General features: G+C 43.1%; 4 protein-coding genes across 4 annotated transcripts in view; 3 read left to right on the top strand and 1 right to left on the bottom strand.

Moving 5' to 3' along the window:
- LOC306919976 (nuclear receptor ROR-beta-like) overlaps nucleotides 1-1,338 on the bottom strand; it is a 66,297-nt gene extending 64,959 nt beyond the window's left edge. The window contains exon 1 of the mRNA XM_079496562.1: nucleotides 1,209-1,338. The gene's annotated coding sequence lies outside the window, so the exon portion shown is untranslated. The remainder of the gene's footprint in view (nucleotides 1-1,208) is intronic.
- A 5,699-nt stretch (nucleotides 1,339-7,037) lies between these two features.
- Nucleotides 7,038-7,685, top strand: LOC306927751 (autophagy-related protein 101-like; the record flags this gene model as incomplete). Its single annotated transcript, XM_079507593.1, has 1 exon — nucleotides 7,038-7,685. The coding sequence occupies one exon, from the start codon at nucleotides 7,038-7,040 to the stop codon at nucleotides 7,683-7,685; it is 648 nt and encodes a 215-aa protein (XP_079363719.1).
- Nucleotides 7,686-11,857: 4,172 nt separating this feature from the next.
- LOC306942846 (G-protein coupled receptor 35-like) lies at nucleotides 11,858-12,798 on the top strand (the record flags this gene model as incomplete). The annotated part of the gene is made up of 2 exons (XM_079528986.1): nucleotides 11,858-12,627; nucleotides 12,729-12,798. The coding sequence occupies 2 exons, from the start codon at nucleotides 11,858-11,860 to the stop codon at nucleotides 12,796-12,798; spliced, it is 840 nt and encodes a 279-aa protein (XP_079385112.1).
- Nucleotides 12,799-18,744: 5,946 nt separating this feature from the next.
- Nucleotides 18,745-19,653, top strand: LOC306942774 (G-protein coupled receptor 35-like; the record flags this gene model as incomplete). Its single annotated transcript, XM_079528857.1, has 1 exon — nucleotides 18,745-19,653. One exon carries the CDS (start codon nucleotides 18,745-18,747, stop codon nucleotides 19,651-19,653), a length of 909 nt encoding a protein of 302 aa, XP_079384983.1.
- Between the last annotated feature and the right edge of the window lie 429 nt (nucleotides 19,654-20,082).

Here is a 20,082-nt window from a genome sequence, read left to right as displayed (position 1 = left end):
GAGCATGGGGCGAGAAAAGGAGAGAGAGAGAGAGAGAGAGAGAGAGAGAGAGAGAGAGGGGGGGGGGGGAGGGGGGGGGGGGGAAGGGCATAGAGAGAGGGGGAGAGCGTGGGGTGAGAAAAGGGAGAGAGAGGAGGGAGAGAGAGAGAGAGAGAGAGAGAGAGGGGGGGGGGGGAGAAGGGCATATTAGAGAGAGGGGTGAGAGGGTGGGTGAGAAAAGGGAGAGAGAGAGAGAGAGAGAGAGAGGGGGGGGGGGGGAGGTATAGAGGGACATATATATAGAGAGAGGGGGGAGTGACAGAGAAAGATAGTCAGAGAGTCAGAGATTGCATAATGTATGCATTACATTATGCAACGTCTCAGCCAGCATTATGTAACTTACATTTACAGTATAGATTTCTGCACAACAGAAGAACCATGTACATAATGTTACTGTAATGGAGCAGGCAGACAGGCAGACAGGCAGACATACAGACAGACAGACAGACAGACAGACAGACAGACAGACAGACACTATTTAACAAATTTACTGTAATTTGTGCAGAAAGTCTGCATTGCGTCAGTAGGTGAAAGGGGGTGGGGGGTTGATCGGGCAGACAGACAGAAAGACAGACAGACAGACAGACAGACATAACATCCTGTGCCAACAATAGGCTACTTGGCATCCGGCACAGTGGGCTATGGAAAGCAGACCACCTCAGAGCAGTGAAAGTACAAGTATCAATACTTGTTGGGTTCTTCTCTCCCTGAGCCACTGCTGCCCAAAGTGGCCTGGTCAATTACAACTAAAATCTTTATACTATAACAAACTGAAAACACAAAACGGTTGCTTTTGAAACCCACAGGAACGCACCCAGGGTGCCGGCCTGATTCCAGCGAGCCCGGCGCCCCGCGTCCGAAACGGTTGAGAAATGACAGAGTTACCGTGTACTACTACTGTACTGTACTGTACTGTACTGTACTGTACTGTACTGTACTGTACTGTACTGTACTGTACTGTACTGTACTGTACTGTACTGTACTGGCACACCCGAAATCACCATATATACAGTTAATATGAGCGTGTGTTTGTGTGTGTGTTAGGTTGCGCGAGGTGGTGAAAAACAACCATGCTGTTTTCGTGCTCAGACGCACCCAGCCAGCCACGGTGAGCCACCCACACACATAGTCACTTAAGGAAGTGGTTGCACCACTTAAAAAGTATATACCTTCAAGTCAGGTTCCTCTTTGTCCAAAAGCTCTGAATGGATTCAGAGCTAAACCCTCAGAACTGTTCCTGGACCAAACATTTCTTCTTCCAGATCTCAAAGTTTTCCAGCCCCACTATCTCTGTGGTTTATCAATTTATGATTCAATTATAGTTCAGTATTTGGCCTTAAAATACAGCTAGTCTCTTTGACAAAACACCACCAAACAGTCATTTTAAATTTTGACACCTAAAATTGTAACCCTGCCTCACTTGTCCTGGTACCTCACTCACTTCCTGGAACAACTGCTAACATGCTTTTTGTGCCACAGCTCCCCCTGTGAGCAAACATTGTCAACAAACAATGAATGACATTCAACTTTCTTTCTTGAACTTTCTTGAATCCTCATACCATTATGCAGGACAGGAAATCAAATTCTTCACACATTTTATGTAGCAGTGTCCCAACTCTGAGTCAGGAGCAATGCAATTAAATTAATGTATTTATTATGATAGACATTGATGTGTCTGGCGCTTATAGACAGCTATCTTGGTATAGCGGAGAGCATAGCTGACATTCCTGCCTGCTCTCACAGTGTTTTCTGTACCTATCAAATCAAATGAGAAAAAACTGGTCTCGGTCTCGCCTCCCGTCGGTTAGCTATTGAAAAATAGCAGATCTGCAAGCTCATAGCGCGGCACTGAGTGCCGTGCTACAAGCTTCTACGAGCTTCTATTTTTTGAAAAATCGTGAAAATGTGGCGCAAATCTTTGAATATATATTCTATCAGACTCAAAACTCAAAGCTTTGCTTCTGGGGGGGGTCCCGGTGGAACACGAACACCATATTTTCAGATGGGGGTCGGCGACCAATTAGGCCTACATATATTTTTGGGGGGTCCTTGATATGAAAATGTTTGACAATGACTGACATAGAAACATGGGGTTTTTAAGAAAACTGTCAGGATTTAGAAGACATCTGTAGAATCGTCCTCAGGTGTAAAATGGGTTAATCAAGCCAAGTCCATTCGTACTCGGACTCCCTCGACCCCCTCACACACTCGGTCTTGACTTGGACTCGTCCCCACTCGGACTCCCTCGACCCCCTCACACACTCGGTCTTGACTTGGACTCGTCCCCACTCGGACTCCCTCGACCCCCTCACACACTCGGTCTTGACTTGGACTCGTCCCCACTCGGACTTGGTCTCGACTTGAACTCGCTTTAGGTGGACTCGACTACAACACTAGTCAACTGTTACTTTTCTCAAAAAGAGCTCGATTTACTGTCTTCCAGATCAACACTTTTTATTTGGTTTGAACATACCCCCAACTCCATTCCCAAAACTTTTAGTAATATACTTCAAAACAAATTCTCAAATTCACAAATACAACACTTTCTTTTTATATTTTGTGCACTGTTTTTGTATTGTATTTCACACATAATCAAAATCAAATCAAATCAAATCACGGGCATTCATTTACGAAAAAATAAAAATAAAAACCTTTTCATGTCAAGGACCCCCAAATCGACATTAATTTATTAGTCCGCGAACCCCCATTTGAAAAGATATACAGACCCATAAGGGTCCATTTGGTTCCAAAGTATCATGAAGCCCTCAAGGACCCCTGGGGGTCCCCAGACCCCACTTTGGGAACCACTGGTCTATCAGATCTCTCCAGTGGAATCAAAGGCAATGTGATTATTATGTTTTATGTGTAGCCTAATTGTAATTGTTTCTTTTATCCAGCTCTTAATCTCTGATGTAATGTATAGGCCTAACGGACATGAAGCTCCAGACCGCCTAATATAATCCCCATCTTGTGAAAAATAACTGTACATTTACTCAAGTACAATTTTGAGGTACTTTCACTTTACTTGAGTATTTTTTTAATAGCCTACTTTAATAATTCTACTCCACCACATCTTAGAGGCAAATACGTGTTGCTCGACTGTAATTATTTGATTACATAATTAAGCTTTTAGTTACTACAGTAGTTATTTTGCAGATTATTAAATTATTACAAAACATACAATTTTATACTTCCATCTTCTCGAAAATAGTAGATCTTGCAAGCTCACAACACAATTTCGACACAGGATTTTGACACGTTGTGAGGTATAGCAGATCTGCTATTTGGAGAAACTTTAAAAAAAGAAAACTTAAAAAAAAAGAAGAAAAGAAACATCATGTGAAATGCAGGGACAATCAGCATAATTGTCTCCACCAGGCGGAGACATGGGGAATGTATGTCTTGCACTCCATCCGCGTGTCCGTCTGTTACCAGCTAATCTCCGGCACCGTTAACCCGGTCGATACCAAATTTTGCACACACACTGCCAACGATGAACCTCTGCCCCAATTTTTCCAGAACGGCCTGTTATAACGCCACTATGGGGCCGACTTTTGAAAAACACATGTTTTGCTATTACTCCTCCAGATTCTAGCCAAAGAAATCCCGCAAATCGTTACACACTATCTCTATGGTCATGTGTTCAAGACGGATCTGTCCGATATTTCATATTCCATCCTAATTGGCTAACATTGGCTTTCAAAGATTGCAGGATTGGCCCGTTTTGAACAAAAAGCCTCAAATCATGAACGCAGCGTGCAATTTACGTGACATCTTTCACAGACTTTCCTACTAGGCTGAGGAATATATCACACCCTTTTCACATTGGCCTGTTATAGTGCCACCAATAAATAGGTGGATTTTTTGCAAAACATATTTTTGGAACAAAATGCCTCAAATCATCCAATTGCCATCCAAGACATAAGAAGAAATGGCACCCTTTTCACATTGGCATATTATAGCGCCACCAGGAGGCCACAACCTGACCTGATACTCTTTAGAGACTGACACTATAGAGCGTCGCAGTCCCTCCCACTCGAGAGACCCGGAAAATAAATCCCTGTTCATTTTCCTCATAGACTTTTCAGAAAGTATTTATTTAAAGACGTTTACGCCGCGGACAAAGCCAACTCTTGTCGTGACAAATCATGACAATAAACACAATGTTTTGGGCCAAACAAATAATTAGAAAGTAGAAAAAAAACGGCAGGTTACAACACTTTTTTTGTTGTTTTTCTTCTTTGTAATTATTTGTTTGGTCCAAAAATATTGTGTTTGTTGTCATGATTTGTCACAACTCGAGTTGGCTTCGTACGACGCTTAAAAGGTCTTTAAATAAATACTTTTTGAAATGTCTATGGGAAAAATGCATTGGGATTAATTTCCTGGGCCTGGCGTCGTCATGAAAGGGGGCGGGACTGTGACGCTCTATTGGTTCTTGGTTTAGCTGTGATATACTGAGACACTACACTGTCTCTCTGCATTCTACAGTAGGTAGACTAGTACAGTATGTGTTTACCTTGCTTATACTATAAGTCGTTCTGGATAAACAGTGCCTGCATGCTTAACCCATTTTGGACTGAGGTCGATAAAAAAAAGGCTTCTAAATCCTAACATTTTTCTGAAAAACGCATGTTTCTACTTTCTACGTCAGTGGTGCTCAACCTTTTTCATGTCAAGGACTCCCAGAATTATCTCTATTGGGCCACGGACCCCCATCTCAAAATATGTAGTTCCAGGGACCCCCCAGAAGCCAATATTTTAATAAAAAATGTTCGCTCTGAAATATATATATTCAAAGATTTGTGCCACATTTTCACGATTTTTCAAAAATAGCAGACCTACAAGCTCGTAGCGTGCCACTCGGTGGCGCGCTATGAGCTTGTAGATCTGCTATTTTTCAATAGCTAAAGTATAACATAATGCTTTAAAACACCAAAAGGGGTTCCTGCCCAAAATGGGTTAATGCCCACATTGTAATTGTAACATTTTGAAAACAGATCTTGTATAACAGAGTATTTCCACATTGCGGTATTATTGCTATACTTTTACTTAAATTAAACGGGAGTATTTTCCTTTCCTCCAGTAGGCTACTGCTAATCCCTGTAGCCTCATCCTCCCCTCATCTCTAGATCCATTCATCTCTCCCTGACCGAAACCTTTAAGGCCAGGATATTCCTGGAATGTTCTCATTTTACTGATAATTGCAACCAAGTGTATTCTATTTTCATTATAAACATCATATAGGCTATACTTGCAGTCATCCTTCCACCCTATTGCACAAACAGATTTGACAAAATCAGCCCAGAAGTGCTGGGGCTGTTAATTTCCCTTCAGCTCCAGAGCATGTGATTTCATGGTTACTTATACTCTTTTCTTTAGGCCTCATTTGCCTGTGTTGTTTACATCTGCTAAATGCCTACATTGTACTGTACATTGTAAATGTAATCAAACTGTGGACGACTGTTGTGTGTTGGCTTACAGCCTGGTAAACCGCAGGCACTGATTGGCTCTTCCACTTTTTGGTTTCTGCAAAACGCAGACCCAGCGTCGGTCGGTCGGTCGGTCAGTCGGTCAGGGGTGGGTGGGACGGTCGGTCGGTCTTTCTTTCTTTCTTTCTTTCTTTCTTTCTTGAATCTGTCTGTCTTTGGCCTCAGTGATGGACATTATTTAGTGCCCTGTACTTATTCTTCTGGGTCAGTGTCACACTCTCACATCGATACCCAAGTTGAAAAAGGCAAAACAAAAAGTGGTTCTGGAGATCTACAGAGAAACCCAAGCACACATGTATAGGAACTCACAGATGTGTATCATCTGACATTGTTGACATCACGTATACCGCATACCTGACTAACTATACCTAAAAAAAGTGAGCGATACCCACAGTCAGTGAGTCACAACACTAGAGGGAGCGAGAACAACGATCTGGTACCACCCCACCCACTTTCAAAACAAACATGGGTAAATTCTCCTTCTACAGCACTGCCACACAAGCATGGAATGCCCTGATCCCATAGAGTAATAAAAGGATAGAGACCGAACGAGAGTTGCTCAGTGGCGTTTTGAAGCACCCGGAAGACTGCCGGAAGTACAATTATAATTCGATGGCTCGAGCGAGCGGAAGTTTAGCCTACGCACATGACATCATGAACGTCCGTCCACCTCCATGAAAGTGCAGTTCCACATTTTGCCAGCAGGTAGTGGCAGCTTCAACGTTGGATAGCCTTGCTGCTATCCCTCAGAAGATGCAGATCACTTGCATCTTTTAAAACAAGCCTGAAAATCCACCTCTCAGCAGGCCCAATTAAGGGAGAGGAAATGATCACCCCCCCCCCACCCCTTACCCCTTACTTTTCGTCTTTCTTTATATACGTACAGCGTTTTTATGATTTAAATTTTAGTTGTTTTTACCTGTGATGATATCGAATTGTGTTCATAACATGTCATGACTTGATTGCATAGGGCCTTTTTTTTTGGACTGAATGTTTGGCTGAACTCTGTTGCTGTTTATACATTCTGTCTAATAAACTATTCAATCAATCAATCAAAACGTTGCCGTGGTTATCAGATGTTTCTAATAAACTATTCAATCAATCAAACCGTTGCCGTGGTTATCAGATGTTTCTAATAAACTATTCAATCAATGAAAACGTTGCCGTGGTTATCAGATGTTTCTAATAAACTATTCAATCAATGAAAACGTTGCCGTGGTTATCAGATGTTTCCCAACCAGAGCACCAGGGAGTGGACTGTGGGGCCGTGTGCACGTTCCTTATTTGGGTGAGACTGACGTCAAATGTGATGATGTTACTGTGGAGGGAGTTTGACTTAAAAACTGACACGAGATCTAAAATGTTATCTAGCACATGCTGTGAACAGTTGTTTAGCTTTACGTTTTATACTGGAACTCAATACATCGAGGTTTAACCGGGTGTGTCGAAAGAGGCCAAGAATGAACTGACAGCACACGCGGTCAATAAACAATAAACAACGACAGGATGAATTGTCGCTCTGAGGTGCTGGAACTATCGGTGGAGGCGAGCCAGGTGGAGGAGGCCATGTTGGCCGTGCTGCACACCATCCTGCTGCACCGCTGCACCGGGAAGTTCCGCTACAACCCGGACGGGACGTACTGCGTCGGGACGCTGGGCACCTGCGACGTGGACTGTGACTTCCTGGACTTCACCTTTGTCAGGGCGTCGTGCGACCGGCTCCACGCCCTCCTCCGCGAGGCCGTGTCCGAGTTCAGGGCCGGCTGGAGCGGCGTCGGCACGGGTCAGATGTCTCTGGAGTTCTATCAGAGGAAGAAAGGCCGCTGGCAGTTCGCCGACGAGTGTGTCCCCTGGGAGGTGTGGAGCGTCAGGGTGACGCTCGGCGACGGGAAGCGGCAGAGTCGACGGAGCTGCGGGCGGGACGCGGGCGAGCAGCTGGCGGAGAGGCTGATCGACGTGGCGCAGGTGATGAACCGTCACAGGTACCTGCCGGCCACGCCCGCCCTGCCACAGATGGACCAGGTGTTTGACACCAGTCTGACGGAGGTGCAGCCGTACCTCTACAGGATCACACAGCACCACATGACCCAGTCTCTGGGCGCGTCTGTTGGCACCACGGTGAGGAAGCTGATCAGAGATACTCTGGCTCTGTAACATGAATATACCTTATGAACATTGGTTGATTGATTGATTGATTGATTGATTGATTGATTGATTGATTGATTGATTGATTGATTGATTGATTGATTGATTGATTGAATACTTTATTAGTCAGAAATGTAAACAGAACATGGTACAGACATTAAGGCTAAACGGACGACACAAAAAGTCCTGGGGACTTGTTTCCATTGTTGTCCTATCGTATTATATTCAATTCAACATAGCATAAAAAATGTGGGGTTATCTTTTCATTGTCTTTTCATGTTAGATTTAGCCGTTATATTTCTAAGTTTATATCGAACATCATGTATGTCTGGACGTTCATGTGCTATCTTGCTCTCTGCTAATGCAGGGGATCCTATTGATTGATTGATTGATTTATTGAAGTGCAGGTAGTCAAAGGTTATGGAAGGATAACACAAACATCCACCAGGGGATTTGTTTCCATTGTGGTCCATTGTACTCAATGGACCACAATGGAATACAGAAACACGTGATAATACATAATAATACAGACCATTCAATACCAAATATACTACAAAACATAATGGAATAAATAAAGCTCAGTAGAATGAGGTATATAGATAAAGTAGGGAAGGGATACCACCGTCAAGGTGTTCAATGAGTTAGACTAGTTCACTTGTCAACCAAATAGTCATAGTCTATTAAAAAATCACACCCGTGTGAACTGAGTGGTGCAGTGACGTCACACACTAACCATAGCAACCATGCTCACCTGTACGTGGGGCCACGTACAGGTACACACATACATAGATACATAGATACAGACAAAGCTGGTTATTGGAGTGGTTTGCACCACTCAAAAATGTCTTTTTAAAGTGAAAATAGCCTCCAGTATGATAATATATACAAGCTCACAAACCTTTTGTGGACGAAATACTTTCAAGTCAGTGCTCCCCTATAGGTTGTTTGGGGCCCTGTACGGGACCCCAAAATAATGAATGGATCTATCTATCATCAATAGCTAGCTCACTGGTTCTGAATCTTTTCGGGCCCGACCCTCCAAAATAATCATTCCCTGACAAGCACTTGGAGTTGTTGAGGCATTACGTTTAGCTTGACTCGGTTCCACAGATAAATATTAAGAAAATAGTCAACCTGCAAGAACCACTGAGAACCCCTGAGGCTAACTGTTTGCACTGCACAGGTTCCTGGAGCAGAGTTAACTCATTCTATTTACACACCAGGACCGTGAGAAGGCTGATGTGAAGATTATTCTCAACGGCCTTCATAGTGACATGTGGTGCGTTGTGGTCCTCTCTCACACAGTCTCTCCATATCTTTGGTGATCTAACTATCTTTACAACCAATGGAAATATAGAAAGGAAACAGGCATGGTGGGTGTCTTAGTTTGCATCCTCTTACACTGATCATTCACTTTACAAACGAGTCAACGACTCATTTGAAAGATTTCCAAAAACAAAAAGGACCTTATTGGTGTTGACCCTGATGAAGGCCCATGCAGGCCGAAACGCGTTGGTTGTGTTTTTATTTTTAACCCTTGTTTTTAATATTTAATTAATTAATGAAATAAAGGATTTTTCTACTTCAACTGGACAGAGCTGCCTTGGACCCTCTTTTAGGTTCGCCACCTTATATCTCCTTCCACAGTGACATTGACTCAAGGTATAGAACTTTTTAAGAACTCTTGTGCTTTGGACCTTATTGGTGTGTTTGTATGTTGTTCTAAATGTTATGTACACGTACAGTAAATTCATATAAGTTAATCTATGTTTATGTCCAGCTTTTGGTGTATGTGCACAAACTTTGTCCTACATAAACATTAAATTCCCATTGACAATGAATGGACAATTTGCGACACCCCTTACCCCCTTATCCTTAAACGTATTTGCCATTTTTGAGTGGTGCAACCACTCCAAGGAACAGCAATGTCCGTGTCGTTCACCTTGTGACTATGTGACTATGTGACATGTTTGTTTGTGTGTGACTCATGTGTGACTCATGAGTACCAGTAGGGGCGCTGTCGTGCCAAAAACAGAGAGAGGGAGATAGTGCTGCACTGTCGCCTGCTAATGAGAGAGAGAGAGAGAGAGAGAGAGAGGGGGGGGGTGGTGGAAGGGGGGGAGTTGCACCACTCAGTTCACACGGGTGTGATTTTACTATATTTTGAAAAACATAAAATATAGTTTGACATGTTGTCAACTTAAAGATCAGCTATTTGAACTATTTTAAAAGGTTTTTCAAAATAGTTAAAATTAACTTTAGGGGTAAGTAAGGTGTAAGGGGTTGCACAAGATAGGGCATAGTCATGGCCGCGGGAAGATGTTTACAGTAGGAGGTGCTGAACGTTTAGTAGGGGGTGCGCGTGCGTCTGCGTGCAAAGGGCAAAGAAGTTTAGGGATAAGGGGTTTAGCAATAGCGTGGACAAAAATGGAGCCCAAAGTGTTTCAAGTGTTTTGTTCCATAATGTCCCACGCCTTCATAAATGAATATGCAGACTATGCATACTACTGTGTATAGTTTTTTTATGATGTGAACAGACTTCCTCTTCCAGTGTAGCAGACCTTACAGTCAGAGGATGTGGTATCAGGTCTAAACACGGCGCAAACACGCATGCAGCATCAACTGATGGTGAGCAAGATTGTTTTCCATTTATTTTGTTTTGAATTTTTGTTTTGAAATTCAGTTTCAAATTTAGTTTTTCTTTTAATTACTTTTCGAAGTGGGTTTGTTTAGTTTAGTTTCACAATAATTATTTAAAACGCCTTAGCACATTTTCACTATATGATTTCAGTTAAACAAACAATAGCCTATACATTTTCAGTTATCTTTTTTGTTAAAAAGCCTCATAATTTATTTTATTTTTTACATTTACTAACATTTACATTTACTATTTTCTCCCTCCTCCCAATTCTAGTTAGCTCTACCATCGGCAGACTGTGTCAACTGACACCATATTAATAGTAATATTAATATCAAATTATTATACAAGCTGCTACTTAGAATTGAATAGCATATATATATATATATATATATATATATATATATATACCTTTATTATTTTTTAAATAATAAAGTTATTATTTTTTAAATAATAAAGGCAATATTCATTCCAGAAAAAGGGAAACGGAAAAAAGATTGCAAAATATTATTCATGGAGCATTTAGAAGACAGATTACTGCAGCACCTGATGCAGTTTCATATTGAGCTCTCGGTTCCTTTTTTCTTTCGCTCAGTTCACTGTCAGCTAGAGATGTCTCGTCAAAAATGTTATGTTAATGAGACAAATACAAATGTTCTGTTTGATATGAAGTATACATCTCTCAATTTCCATTCTGCACAGACATTGTATGCTGTTTTCTCTCAATGGTGTCTATCGGAACCCATTCTCAATTCTGTTGGCATGGTTACCCGGGTTAACCCTATTTTAATTCATGTTGCGTCGCTCCCATGATGATATGATTTGCTGCAGGGGTTCGCAGTAGCGATGCCAATTATCGATGAATTCATTAATTGATAATTGATAACCTTATTGATCGATTAACCGGTTAGTTGAGAAGCAGCATTTATTTAAATTTTTATCTGAGAATCTTAATTTCTCTGATATACAGAAATAATACAAAAGGCCTATATGACATTCCTTAATCAAATATTTAGGGCAATGGCAATGGCAATGGCGATGGCATCTATATGAGGAATAAAAATTAAATGAAAAGTGCACTATAGTGTCTTGTCTGTCACATCACATACTGTACAAAAGCAGAGACGTTTCTGTGACTACCAAGGACTTTTTTTTTAAATCGGCCCACATGTGAGTTCCTCGGCCACGCACGCACAGACAGCATTACATTCACAGAAAACCGCCCAATGATAGAACCGCAGAATTTTCGATTAATTGTTAACTGTTAAGTTCAATTGAAGAACTTCTTAACGGCGATTAATCGATGAAATATTAAAACCCCTAGTTCGCACTCAAACCATCAACCACCACCATCTTTTACAGACATAAACGTACACAAATTGAACTCAGGATGGATGTGCGTGTTCTTTTTTTTGTTTTCAGCCTCCTCTACGGAACAAACTGATTGACATCAAGACTTGAGATATCTGTGTATGTTGCATAAGACCTTCCCATTTTCTCAGTTCTAAATTAACAGACAATAACGCATCCTCCACAGATGAACATGAACGAGAACTGCACCTGTGATGTGTGGAACAGCACCTGTAATGTCCAGAACAGCACGTGTAAAGTGAATACCATTGAAGGTGTGACATACACGTTGTTGTTCCTCCTGGGTCTGGTCCTCAACGTAGCAGCACTGTGGGCCTTCATGGTCAAGAGGAGATCCTGGACAGACACCCACATCTACCTGATCAACCTGACTGTAGCAGACCTCGCCCTGATCCTCTACCTCCCGTTTAGGATCTACGATGCTTTCTACTGCCTGGAAATAACGTCACTGTGTACCGTTCTCCTGTCGGTGCATTACATCAACATGTACGCCAGCATCCTGACCAGCACCGCCATCAGCGTCCACCGCTTCCTGGTGGTCAGGTTCCCGTTTCGGGCCAGGTCTTGGAGGAAGAAGAAACAGGCTGCCTTCGCTGTGTGCCTGTCCATTTGGACTGTGGTGGTGACACTGTGTGCTGTCTTCAGAGACTCTAACCGCCCCTGTAAACTGTGGACATGCTTTGAACGACGTGAAGACGATCCACTGCCTCTCAACTTCCTGGTGTTTCTGTTGACTCTGGGCTTCCTCGCTCCACTATTGATCATCGTGTTCTGTTCCGGTCAGTTCATATGGATTCTGCGGAAAGTAGAAGATGACTCAGCAGAGAAGAAGAACAGCATCGCCATAGTGACAGCAAACATGATCATATTCATAGTGTGCTACACGCCCTTCCATGTCGCCCTGCTCCTGGACAAGCTCATCAAGTCGCCTGCGGACTGGCGGTCAAACCAGCCTATTCAACACCTATATTTTCTCGTAGCTGAATGGATCACCACGTTGAACTGTTGCCTAGATTCTATCTGCTGTTATCTTTTGTTGAAAGGTTTTTGCCTCCCCTGGAGGAGGACCAGAGTTCCGAGGCGAGACTTGGGGATCACATATTCTGTCTGTGACCAGAACCAATCAAATCCTGGTTAATCACGTTATTTCTACGAAACGTATCATATAGCAGTATGTAGTAGCACGGAGGGGTCGTCGCCAAACTGACTTGTGGTGGACACATTTGTCGAGTTATAGGGGGTCCTTGTTTGTCGAGTTATAGGGGGTCCTTGTTTGTCGAGTTATAGGCTGCCGCCCCGATAACAAGATGTGCACATGCACACGCTCTACAGTGGGAGGGACACGCAACAAGCCAACAGAACGCTCGATCATGATTGGCGGAAGGCCCCTCTCTATCCCGATTGGATGACGGCTGGGCCACATAGCCAAAAAACGAAACCTAAGGGTTTTTTGACCCCATGGGGGTTAACTGGGGACAGGGAGGAACTACTTATATGGTCAGCACACTCTATAGTAGGGAGGATTATCACAACAAAAACAAAAAAATGAAGTGATATTTGAACCCTGTAACAACGGACCGCGTCGTAGGCACAGAGGCCCGTTGGAATTATGGGCAGACCCAAAGTGGGTCTCCTAATGTGAATGTGCCATAGTGTCGTAGTAAATGAGTCTTAATATACATATTCTGAAGAAAGCCTGTCTGGAGACATTCAGTTATTGTTATGATCAGATAAGAAATCAGAAAGGAAATAAAACAAATTGCCAACGGAAAAGTCCAAGTCTTTGCCACGGACACATTGATGACCCGAGTTCACCCCTTTGGGTGAACTTCTCCTTTCAAACCAACCAGGAAAGTGTCTGTGTCATCTTAGATGTATTGCATTGCCTGGCTGCACTGCGAGCTTGTGCATTTGCTTTTTAACTACTAAACTACTACTATTGTTTTTAGAACTACTGATTTAGAAGGTATTGTGGAATATTGTCCTCAGGTCTTAATGGATTCATGAATACACAAATAAACACAATTTAAATAATGCATTGTTAGATCGGCTATTTTCAAATGGCCAAATTAAATTGAAGTGGTTAATGTATGTTTTGTAATAATACTCAAAATCTACAAAGTAACTAGTAGGCCTATAACTACAGTGGATTAGAAGTAAAAGTATTGGAAATTGGAAATACTCCAGTAAGGTAAAAGTACCTCAACAGGTTACTTAAAGGGGGATTCCACTAATTTTCAACATTTTACTATACCTTAGAGCTGTTGTAGAACCAGCTCAGTGGCCTTGTGGTTAGAGTGTCCGCCCTGAGACTGGAAGGTCGGGGTTCAATCCCTGGCCAGGTCATACCAAAGACTCTAAAAATGGGACCCAGTGCCTCCCTGCTTGACACTCAGCATCAAGGGTTGGATTGGGGGTAAGTCCCTGCGACATACGCGTCATGTCCAGGGGGTGTAGCATACTTGTACATCAAGCTGCCTCACGCTACAGAAACAGGAGATAGGCTCCTGCCCTATGGGCCTCATGGCTACAGAAACAGGAGATAGGCTCCTGCCCTATGGGCCTCATGGCTACAGAAACAGGAGATAGGCTCCTGCCCTATGGGCCTCATGGCTCGGCAAGGCTACTTACTTTACTTACTTAGAGCTGTTGTGTGGAAATAATAATAAAAAGGGGACCCATTCTGTGTTTCCTAGAACTGGAGGTCTGAAAAAAAATCATTAACATGATACATCTTGATGATGTCATCAAAATACATAATAAAATGTTGAAAATGAGTGGTATTCCCCTTTAAGTACAGTACTTGAGTAAATGTACTTTCCACCGAGGAGTCGAGGACACACCGAGGACGTTGTCTTGTTCCATTCTGCCTTGTTACGTTCCACGTTGCCTGTGTCTCTCTTAAAGATGGAGTGCCACAATTTTTGTATTTTTCCACTTTTTCATGTGTCTATGAGGTGACGGTACTTCATTAGACACCCTGGAGTCGTTTGTATGTGCAATGATGTATTCCCTTTGTATTTAGGGTTTCTTCCTGGAGGCTGAACCCTTGACAGTCAAACGTGCCAATGAAAAAAACAGTAATATAGTGACATCACATTATCAGCCCCTCCCCTAACCCTCCCCCTGTATCATACAACTACAGCTGTGGGTGCGGCTTAAGTTCAGGTGGCTCACCACCCATCACCACCCACAAGGCAAGCCAGGCATACTTAATGAACTGGTGGGGGTACCCACATACAAACGACATCTTAACAAATACTGTACACTTTTTTGAAAAAAATCTTCCTCCTTATATAACAGTAAGACCCGATGATCATGTTTTAGGGTGGAAAAAAATCATGGCACTCCATCTTTAAGTTTTGCCCCATGGTGTGCTTCATGGTTCTCTCTCATGCCAGCGTACAGATCGGATGCTGTCTTACAAAGGGCAGAAAATACAAAAAAAAATGGAACATGACGTCTGCAATGAGTGGAAGTAAAAGATTCACAGTTTGACAGTGACTGCATGTGCATCCTCTTACCCCGAACATTCACACGTAGTTGAAACCACATCTCCAGAAGTGTGGCGGAAACCTATTGTAAATGTCAGTGAACACGCCCAAGCTAGGACCAACAGTACACATACAGTATGTCAGTGAACACGCCCAAGCTAGGACCAACAGTACACATACAGTATGTTATATGTTATGTACGGTATTTATATTATTTATAACATGCATTACATCATTCTATCCTTTGCCTCAAACCACAGAAACAACAGGCCCAAAATACAAATTTCCAATGTCTTGTTTACTGTATATAATGCACAGAATGCATGTATATTGTATCGTTTTATATGACACAAACACTTCCTCTGTCACTGCACTGTCATTAGTCACAGGATGTGGGTGGGATGCTTACTGACTTTCACATCATGCACCGACTGGGTTTAAAAACACAATTATTTGGTCGCTTCAGAAACAGCAGCGGTGAACTGTGGTGAGTAGTTTGATTTTACCCATTTAGACCTGAGGACGATTCTACAAAATGTCTTCTAAATCCTGACAGTTTTCTGAAAAACCCGATGTTTCTATACGTCAGTCGAACTTTTTTCATGTCAAGGACCCCCAGAATTATCTGTAATTATGGACCCCAATCCATGTGGACCTTCCAGAAGCAAAGATATGAGTTAAAAATGTTCCCTGTGAAAGAATATATATACAAAGATTTGTGCCACATTTTCACGACATTTCAAAAATAGCAGAACTACAAGCTCTATGAGCTTGTAGATCTGCTGTTTTTCAACAGCTAAAGTGTGTCATAATGCTTAAAACACCAAAAGGGGTTCCCGCCCAGAATGGGTTAAAACATCGTACAAGCAACACTACTATAGATAGATAACAATATATGCACTACATGTGTACACGATGAAGACAGGACTTTATTATTAGGCAATTTTCTAATGATTTATTGTGTTGATGGATCTGGTTGGACTCTTCTGTATACCAACATGGGAACAACATGTAATAATTTCTCACCTGTTAAAGGTAGTGTAAGTGATTTTCTTTGGTTAAAATAAGTGTTAAAAAGCTCTATACACTGACACCACTGCGCGTAATCAGCGCCTCAAACTGTGACTCCTTACTGCAATGCAATTTGCGGCATTTTCAAAACAATATTGAGCAGAGTAGCGATTATCAAACGTATTTGCAATGCCATACGTTGAAAGATCTGTTGCCCGTGGACAAGGCACGCTACCTCCGCAAGTTAGATAGCATCGGCATAGATGTTTGTCCATATGTGATTAAGGATTGGACCAAGTTGCATTGGCAGCCATAGAAAATTCTTACCCCAGGCTAAAACCGGATGTGACGTTTTTGGGCGTTCCTGTCTTATGTGGTGTCAGTGTATATTGTACTCATTCCTATAGTGTTTGTTGCAGTAACAGGAGTCGATCTCCATGTCTCTCCAGCTTTTTATTAAACAGAAAATGCATTTTCAGAAACCAAAATAGAAACCAATTGTATCCAGTTAGGATAGAGATTGCAGTCAGGGCACAGATTAAACAAAGTGTAAGTGTAAGTGAGGACACAAAGAAAGAAATGAGCAGACAAAATGGGAACTGGAATACTATAAAAAATTAAGCTACAGTAACACTTAAAACACACTCAAACACTCACAGCAATATAGTGATTTAACCTTTTAACAAAAACCAAAAAATATCACTTACACTACCTTTAACTTCAGTGATGCATACGGGTGCATATCTTTGGTCCGAAGTCCTAACAGTCCGACTCCGACACTACTTTGGTCCGACATCCTACCCCAAACCCTAACCTAACCCTAACCGCACATGGAAGCCACGTAGGCTATAATTGTCCGGGTGAAAATCACCCGGGTTTAGTGTTCTAAGGTTAACTGGCCACGTATGTCGGACTGATGGCACGTCGGACTAACGTATGCCCCCCATATTGGGGAGGATAGAGAAATGTTGCAGGCTAAGTTTCCCCAAAAAATGTTTCAGCGTATCTTACCGTTTATATCAAATCATAATTTGGATACATTGGATATTGAAAATTGCTCCTTACAGTCTGATGTGATCACAGCAACATTTGTAAGCCGGCAACTTATGCCCTAAAAGCAACTCATTCCATTCACAAGCTATATGATCAGGGACAAATTAGCCATTGGGCCAGTGGGGCCGTGGCCCAGGGGCCCTTGGCTCTCAGGGGCCCTTCAGGGAAATTGGACCGCGCGGTACTGGGTTTGATGCCCTGAAAAGGGCTCCTGGGGCCCTTCATTGGCCATTGATTTTGTTAAATGTAGGTCAAAAAGATGCCCTATGGGGGCCCTGCAAAGATTACCGGCCCAGGGGCCCTCATGGGGGTTAATCCGTCCCTGTATATGATGTGATTGTGTAGCCTACAGTCCTGGTTTAGAGCTAACTACAGTATTGAGACAGCCCTCAGTCCTGGTTTAGAGCTAACTACAGTACTGAGACAGCCCTACCAGTCCTGGTTTAGAGCTAACTACAGTACTGAGACAGCCCTACCAGTCCTGGTTTAGAGCTAACTACAGTACTGAGACAGCCCTCATGAAGTCCTGTTTTAGAGCTAACTACAGTACTGAGACAGCCCTCATGAAGGCATGACAGTAAGATGCAGTGGCGTGCACAGACATTTAGAGGGGCAGGTGCTCAAGTTAAAAAAAGGGCACCTTGTGCAGCGCGTGGAACCGGCCGGTTGCCTTAATCTATTTTGGGCGGGAACCCCTTTTGGTGTTAGCATTATGTTATGCTTTAGCTTTTGAAAAATAGCAGATCTACAAGCTCATAGCGCGCCACCGAGTGGCGCGCTACGAGCTTGTAGGTCTGCTATTTTTGAAAAATCATTTTTTTTTTTTTTCAAAAGGGCACATTGCCAAAAGGGCAGGGGGTGCTCTAGCACCCCCTAGTGTCTATCTGTGCACGCCACTGGTAAGATGTGAGGCAATTTTAAGCATTTATTCGACAGCAGTTAAGTGTGGCGAGAGACAGGAAATGCTGAGAGAGAGTAGGGGAGGAGTGACAATCAGCAGTATATTTTGATACTGCATGTTGAACATGATTGTTAAAGAAAATTGTTTTGCCAATCAGTCTACTGGGTTTCTGGGCTATACTGCATCTTTGTCTCTTCCTGTGGGGTCCCATGGGGTCAGTCTACTGGGTTTCTGGGCTCTACTGCATCTTTGTCTCTTCCTGTGGGGTCCCATGGGGTCAGTCTACTGGGTTTCTGGGCTATACTGCATCTTTGTCTCTTCCTGTGGGGTCCCATGGGGTCAGTCTACTGGGTTTCTGGGCTATACTGCATCTTTGTCTCTTCCTGTGGGGTCCCATGGGGTCAGTCTACTGGGTTTCTGGGCTCTACTGCATCTTTGTCTCTTCCTGTGGGGTCCCATGGGGTCAGCTTTTGGTCAACTGTTGTAAATTCTATTATGCTGCCACTTAAAATACATAAATCTCGTCCGATTAACTCAGCACTGATTAATTACAGCCTTTCTCAGTTCTCAATCGTATTGTTCCCTCCTCCAGAAATGAGCATGGATGGGAACATCAGCTGTAGGCCTACTTTGGAGAACAATACCTGTTTTGTGCAGACCATTGAAGGTGTGGGATATACGCTGTTGTTCCTCCTGGGTCTGGTCCTCAACGTAGCAGCACTGTGGGCCTTCATGGTCAAGAGGAGCTCCTGGACAGACACCCACATCTACCTGATCAACCTGACTGTAGCAGACCTCGCCCTGATCCTCTACCTCCCGTTTAGGATCTACGATGCTTTCTACTGCCTGGAAATATCCCCACTGTGTACCGTCCTCCTGTCGGTGCATTACGTCAACATGTACGCCAGCATCCTCACCAGCACCGCCATCAGCGTCCATCGCTTCCTGGTGGTCAGGTTTCCGTTGCAGGCCAGGTCTTGGAGGAAGAAGAAACAGGCTGCCTTCGCTGTGTGCCTGGCCATTTGGGCTGTAGTGGTGACACTGTGCGTTGTGTACTCTAGAATTGCCTACACCAGTGAACTATGGACATGCTTTGAAATATGTGAAGATAAGCCTTTCCCTGAAAGCTTCCTGGTGCTTCTGTTGACTGTAGGCTTCCTCGCTCCACTGTTGATCATTGTGTTCTGTTCCACTCAGATCATATGGATCCTACAGAAGGAAAAATATGGCTCGGCAGAGAAGAACAATATCATCAGCATAGTGACAGCAAACATGATCATATTCATAGTCTGCTACACGCCCTTCCATGTCGGCCTTCTCCTGGACAAGTTCACCCCAACGCCTAACGTCTGGAGAGAAAGCCCGATACACAAATATATCCTGGTAGCTGAATGGATCGCCACCTCAAACTGCTGCCTAGATTCTATCTGCTATTACTTTTTGTTGAAAGGTTTTTATTTGCGAGCTGGTGGGCCTGTAAAAACAGAAACCTTTGCCATTTCAGTTTGACAGTATTACAATAATATTATCAATAGATTTGTAATATGCCGTGGGTCCTCGGAGGCAAGCTGTCTGTCCGCCTGTCTGTCCGTTTGGAGTTAATCTAACAAACCGTTGGACTGATCAGTGCCAGAAGCTTTGTGCACGGCACGCTGCCAGTAGGCCACAGAAGAACCTCCTCTAACTATTTTTACATACGCTTTGAAACATGTAACAAATCGTAGAGACGTCATAGAATAGATGATTGACGTCACAAGCTGGCCATGTTGAAGTCCTACAACCCGCCCGCACGCTCAGATCAGCCAACACACAGAGGCTGGCAGAACATTCACTAAAACAGCCGAGACAACGCTCCACACGTCCCAAACTCTGCTCCCTTCTGGCTCCAAAACTTTGGCATGAACTTCCCATTGCAATCAGAACTATAGACTCACTCCT

This window comes from Electrona antarctica (genome assembly GCF_951216825.1).
Source record: "Electrona antarctica genome assembly, chromosome: 1".
NCBI lineage: Eukaryota > Metazoa > Chordata > Actinopteri > Myctophiformes > Myctophidae > Electrona > Electrona antarctica.
The sequence above is the reverse complement of the archived record's forward strand: the minus strand, read 5'-3'. Positions and strand labels throughout refer to the sequence as shown.